Raw genomic sequence first — 6959 nt, forward strand, 5'->3', positions numbered from 1 at the left:
TGTGTTTCAGTCGAGACAAGGTCGTCGTGTTCTGCGAGAATTGATGACGACTGCGAGGAATAAACTGTCAAACACCAGACTAAATTTTATGCCTATAGGACTACCTACCGGGCAGTGTATTCAGTACAAAAAAAGATCACTCACTATTATTGCAGTACAGATGTTGAAAATATGCCGTACATATATATTGATAAACAGAAGGTATCAAATGCCAGGGGTATAGCACTGGAACGCAAGGTATTCGTCATAAAGCGATGGTGAATCATTAAGTGGGCGTGGCTTATTCCTTCCTCCAAAATTTCACCCCAGCAGGTACTACTTGGAAAATGATAAATCCTAGATACTTTTCCCTCTGCTTAATCTTCCAAAGGCACCACATAGCCCGTGACACCCTAATTCCCAGGGCACCCCCTTATGCCCAGCTCGTGTCAAAGACAGTAAGATTAGAAACCCCTGGAACGAGGTAAACTATGGATAAAGGACTGTCTTCGTAGCCTATGTCAAGTCTTATGGGGAGACCTGGGATGCAGTACTTCCTCGTATAGTCGAAATAGCTCCCCTGGAGGGAGAATGGGATCATGTGAGAATGAGACGGAAATTAAACTCTAGATATCTCACGGTCAAGTAAGTCTAGAAGAATCGGCTTCATTTGTACGACATCTGGGTACGAATTGGGTCGCACTCATAAATATAATTCACGACACGAGCTGGAGTAACTGGTACAAAAATAGCTTTACACCGAAAGTTGCAAATAAGCTTTTCAATGGCCTTACAATTAAAATTTTGCCTTTATGATACTTTCCGGTTCCTGTTTACAGCACCAGCCATGATTGAGCCAAGGAGGCCAACTATTAGCCGACGCCATACCAAACAAGAAAAGGTAGTTGCGAAAACACAATTCTAAAGAATAAAAATGCCAGAAATGTACAAAGAAACAAATTTATTTCTCATCAAATACAAGAAGAAGGAAACTTAACACCTTTTTTCAATTTGACTTGCTTTTAACCCCAGAGAAAATTTACAATTTTTTTATTTTGAAAAAGGCAAGTTGAGTTTTAAAGGGCACAGAGGATAATATTTATGTTTAGAGTTGGGAAGAGACCCCACCTTACGGTTTACTGTGTTATCATTAAAAGCCTCTCAGGTGACCAACTCTATTTTTCTCTGTTCTCTGACCTTTCAGAGAGTAGACCTTTGCCTGGAGTCAATTTTCGTCACAAAAAAAAAAAAAAACCCTTTCATTGATAACTTTCCCAACACAAGAATGATTAATTTGATTTAAATTATTTGTTACACATGAATTGGCGTGGGATTGTATTGAAGCACAGTAATCTGAGCTCTCTTCAAGTTATAGATAGTCAAACTGTCAAATGCCTTCCTATACCCTGGGCTAAGATATAACTTCCCCAAGTCACAGTAATCCTCCATCTTATGGGAGATTGTTTGTCACCACCAGACCTTAACAACTTCTATAAAAACTTCTAACTCAAAACAAAGGCTACCAACCCACAGTAGTAAAATTAAACCTTACAAGCTCCTGCCTTTCTGTTCTTTTCTTCAATAGATCTGTTTAAGGTCGACAGTTTTGTTCACTATTCTGAAAATAACAAAACTTTGAATTGAGGTACATGATTCCCTGGAGTGTGGACAAGTCTGCTACCCAACATAAATGCTACTAACTTACCAGATTAAGAAGCTGCAATCTAAATCTATTTTCATATATTTAATACAAGTAACTAATTCAAGATGTCTGTATGGTTATCCATACAAGTTTGCTAACTATTTCTGATAATAATTACTATTCTAAAATGGAGTATTTTAGTCTATTAAGGCACCAACGTCAACACAAACCAGTTGCATGTTATCTACATTCTCCTTGTTGTACCCTTAGATAACTGCCAAATCATTTACAACTAATATTTACTACCCTACCCTATAGCACCGAGGTCTAAACGTCAGAGAAGAACGCTGCAATGATACTACAGTAAAATCCATTGCTCTATGCTACATGAGTAGGTTATTTTTCAAGATTCTACCACACTTTTACCTTATATACATACAATGAGCAGATGGAAACTACTCTAAAATGGGAAATATCACACATTTGTTTCTAAACAACAAAGAGCTGACTTTGTGCTAACTTAGGAGATTTATGAGAGATATTTTATTGACTAATAACTGGTCTAGGTAATCTCATGCAGACAGCTGAAGTAAATCTGATTGACTGTTACAATTCACAAGCAACATATCTCAAACATTTTATCAAGTGGTAAGCTGTGCTAAAAACAATTGTTTTGACCATACAAGTATTTACTTCTGTTTGGTAATGCAGCTATGATTCACTTCCAAGTCCAGCTTACTATAATTTTACCTCCTTCGTGAGTAAGAGTTCATCTGTTTCTAGAAGCGTCATTTTCTACATCTCAAGTCTACAGCAGCAGTTTCTCTATTCATTATACACTATACACTTCCAAGCTTCTGAATAAGATGCAGTGGCTGTGAATGCCTGTCTACTCTGCTGTTTCAAATGTGTTCAGTACTTCCTGTCTGTTACTTACTGCAGCTACGATTAACCTGCATTAAAAGCACACACTGTTAGTGAGTGAAAGTAAGAGCTGTCCTGCGTATAACAATGCCTTTCCTTCTAATGGCTTAGATAAAAGCATTTTAATTCAATAAACAAATTATAAATAAATAAAAATTATAAATACAAAATATTGGAAATACTCCTTAAAACAACAATATTATATGGTACGTATGATGCACGATCCTCGCAGTAGATAGCGCTATTTAAGCAATAGCAAAAATCAGACCTGAAAAAAATCAGGCCCGTACGGGACTCGAACCACTGACCTCTGCGATACTAGTGCAGCGCTCTTACCAATTGAGCTAACAAGCCAACTGAGAGCAGGCCGTTAAGTTGATTCGTAATGAACCCGTGAAAGTGATAAATGAGATAGAATAAATATATGAAAATCATATATTTTGAACTGCGGTATTTGATACGTATGATGCACGATCCTCGCAGTAGATAGCGCTATTTAAGCAATAGCGAAAATCAGACCTGAAAAAAATCAGGCCTGTACGGGACTCGAACCACTGACCTCTGCGATACTAGTGCATACTTAAATAACGATACTTAAATAGCGCTATCTACTGCGAGGATCGTGCATCATACGTATCAAATACCGCAGTTCAAAATATATGATTTTCATATATTTATTCTATCTCAATATTATATGGTGTAGCATCAGTCATGGTTTCTTCAAATAAAAATCTTATCGAATTGTAAGTAACATCTCTCCTTGTTACATTAACACAGAAACATTTAAAATTATCAGGCATACCTTTGGACAAGAAAGACTAATAAAATCAAGATAAAACTTTACAACCAAATTATATAACCACATAGAAATACAAATATTAAAACATCACTAGAGAACATCAGATACTTACTGTACTCTTCTATTCCTGGAATGAATCATTTAAAATTTTCAGTAAAAGAATGTTTTTATAACTTATTTATTTACTCTGTGTAACAGATGAATCATCATCAATCTGCAGAGGTATGTAAGTACTAAAATGCTTTCGAACAGAATCAAGTTAGAGCTCCAGTTTTGGAGAAGCCATGTTTAATTGTGTACATCCTGGGTAGAAATATGTTGTCACAATTTGGATGATGTTGATCTTTAGATGACAATGATCTTCATGTTCAAGAAATCTTTTTGAAAAATTAAAAATACCATATTTTCTGATGACAACTTTAAATTCATGCTTAGGTGCAAATATTGCAAAATCTTATTTCATTTTCCTTAAGTGAAGCACAACTGTGGATGGAGTTTACAACCATTTCAAACTGAACACAAATTACAGTAACTTACTACAAGCATATTTATCTCACCTCAGTAAGGTCTGAACCCTCTATTATTTTTGTCGACTCCACTTGCACCACGACTATTGATACGATTGGCAGGACCATAGCTGGAATTCATCTGGCCGTAGCTCCCCATTTGATAATCACCGGCTCCTCCTCCTGATCCCCCAACCCCACCACTTGCAGCAGCAGCTGCCGCAGCAAACTGGTTCCAATCACCCATAGAAGGAAAGCCTCCAAAGCCAAATCCAGGATAGCCACCATAGGTAGAAGCCATTGGGTTGTTCATTCCTTCATAGCCACCACCAGAACTTCCACCAGTACCACTAGAGCCCACCATAGCTGAGGAGACATTACGCTCACCAGCCATGCTGCCCTTGACATCTCCCATACCATAAGGAACTTCATTGTAATTATCCTTGTCGTAATTACTAGCACTACTATGGGAATGACTTCTTCCAGAGGCTCCCCCTCCTCCATAACTTGCACCACTCCCAGTACCATACCCACTTCCACCTCCAAAACCTCCAGTCCCACCACCCCCTCCTCCTCCACCTCCCCCTCCAAAACCACCAGGGCCAAACCCTCCAAAGCCACCAAAGAAGCCTGGCCCAAAACCACCAAATCCCATACCATTGAACCCAAACCCGGGACCAAAATTACCCATTGCTCCAGGACCAAACCCACCAAAGGCTGCCGGATTGAATCCACTCATCAACGCAGCAGCTGCTGCTGCAGGATTACTGAACCCACCACCCCCAAAACCACCCATGCCACCAGTACCAGCCATGCCACCAGTACCAGCCATTCCACCACCCCCAAAACTACCACCATTACCACCCCCACTGCTGACAGGACCTCCAAAATTTCCTGGAAAAAAGAAAATTATCGATAATTTTAAAAACACACTACATGCAGCTATCTTATTTAGCAGATAATTGAAAATGTAATGAAAAGTCAGGTTTTCCCACCACAACACTACAGTGAACCTGATTGCGAGTGATGTATATGTTTTGGTTTTGCCCAGGGATAACTCAAAGGTATAAAAATATCTACAAAATTTAGACTTGTAGACTCTCTAATTCCTCTTCTCCTCATCCCTCCTAACCACTTTGCTTCTGGTTCTTATTCTGTTTGTGCTCTAGACAAGGATTTAAGACAAAATAGACCAAAGACAATCTAATGAAGATCTATCAACTATTGCATATATATCAAGACTTATGTGAAGCCTGTATTTACAAAATGAAAAAACTGATGGTGTTTGATTCTCCTGTGCAAAATTGTGTCATTCTAAGAAATGTGGTCACCTCTTCCACCAGAGCCTCCGTATCCAGAATTCATTGCACTGAAACTTCCACCACTGGAGCCCCAACCCGGGAAACCTTTTTCCAATAAACAAAAAGTAAAATTGTCTTAAATCCATCACAGATCTGAGTTCAGCATACAAGGAAAGCCTTAACTATTATCTTTTTGTAGGTGGATTTGGAAAGATTTCCATATAACCCCATAGATTAATTATGCATTCCACTTCATAAGGACTAAATATAAAGGGTCCTTTTGCAACACTCTATGCATAATTAATGTATGGGGTTATATGGAAATCTTGCCGTGGATTTTGAGGTCAAATGTGAAAGCAGGGTTTTTTTGGCAGTTTAAGTTGAGTTGCTGATAGGCATAGTTTTTACACTTAATCCTTTGTTCCCTAACAGTGACTAACATCTAATTTCTCCTTACAACATAACCCCTGGATCAAACATTACAGCCACAAGAATAAAGGAAATGATCATCAACTTAAAAAGACCTTGATTGTTAAACAAATTCTCCATGCCAGCACCAAAGGAAATGTACAGAGAACAGTATGGAGAATATGCATACTGATGTTAGGCCACAGGGGCTTAATAGGTGGGAATTTATAAGCCAAAATGCCTATCTATAAATGCCTTTAGTATAATTTTAGAGCTAGGCAGAGTTTCCAGCAATATGATTGGTCGAGTGGTTCCTTATATGATGCTATATAAACTGCTCCATGCGGTTTATATAAAATGTTAAAATAAAATGTTAATGTATGTTACTAAAATGTTATGATTTTAGAAATTTCTCTGTTGCTCAGCTTTCAAATTATACTAAAACAATTATTCGCCTCAGGTTTGGTGAATATTGTCGAATAATTCCCTCGACTTCATCTCGGGAATTACTCGACGATATTCACCTCGCCTTCGGCAAATAATTGTTGAATAGTGGCTATCAATTAGGGAGGGGTAGGGGTGGTTTGCGGTATAGAATCATCTTCTGCAATCCTAAACCGAAATAAACTTAGGGTATCTTTCGTTTTGCATATTTTCAAAAGACCATCTTTACATATTGTAGGGAAGAGTTCCTTCTATAAAGAAGCGTACCTAACCTTCAGAGCTGGGAGTGTTCAGTGCTCCGTTTGAGCGCCGTGACTCTTTCAATTCTTGTTCCTCCTTCTTCCTCATGGTTGCCTGAGATTCCGCCTTCTTAACTTCACATTGCTTGAGCTTTATTTGATGGAAACTGATCGAACAAATGTTCTCAACTACTTCTTCATTGTCAAAAGTGACGAATGCAAAGCCACGAAGTCGACTGGGATTTTCTTTATCTCTTTTGAGGTCGATATCTAATATTTTTCCCTTGCCGAACTTTGTACACAAGCCGGTGAAATACTCTTCCACATCTTCCTCTGTGGCTGTGCTTGCCAACCCGCCGACAAAAATCTTTCGTGTTCTCGACTGAGCTTCGCCCTTAGGAACCGAACGTTTTGGTTCAATTTCCCAGTTATCAAGCTCGTGGTTTTTCACTTTCAAACAATCATCAACAGCTTGAGCGTTGTCGAAAGTGACAAATCCGAATCCACGCGAAGGCCCATTCTTGCCTTCGCGCATTATAACACAGTCTACGATGTTCCCCCATGCAGAAAAATACTCTTTCAAACTTTCTTCTGTTGTTCGGCGATTAAGACCACCAACGAAAATTTTTCGCAGCTGCTCAGGTTCTGAAGAAGACATGATTTAATCAGCCTTACAACTCTTTCTCGAGATGTCAAAGAAAATGGCGGTCGGAAATA

General features: G+C 38.7%; 1 protein-coding gene across 4 annotated transcripts; it reads right to left on the reverse strand.

The window, feature by feature from the left end:
• Positions 1-925: 925 nt before the first annotated feature.
• LOC111340762 (uncharacterized) lies at positions 926-6900 on the reverse strand. 4 transcript variants are annotated; one of them, XM_088741001.1, is made up of 5 exons: positions 6276-6900; positions 5182-5256; positions 3902-4744; positions 3457-3471; positions 926-2574 (listed from the first exon to the last, which is right to left on the reverse strand). In XM_088741001.1, the coding sequence occupies exons 1-3, from the start codon at positions 6898-6900 to the stop codon at positions 3903-3905; spliced, it is 1542 nt and encodes a 513-aa protein (XP_088597127.1). In that variant the 3' UTR covers positions 926-2574; positions 3457-3471; position 3902. The 4 variants fall into 4 exon arrangements, with proteins under 4 accessions (XP_088597127.1, XP_022803395.2, XP_022803403.2 ...); XM_022947660.2 differs by lacking the exon at positions 3457-3471; XM_022947668.2 differs by having other exon boundaries at positions 926-3471.
• Between the last annotated feature and the right edge of the window lie 59 nt (positions 6901-6959).

Source organism: Stylophora pistillata, chromosome 12, assembly GCF_964205215.1.
Source record: "Stylophora pistillata chromosome 12, jaStyPist1.2, whole genome shotgun sequence".
NCBI lineage: Eukaryota > Metazoa > Cnidaria > Anthozoa > Scleractinia > Pocilloporidae > Stylophora > Stylophora pistillata.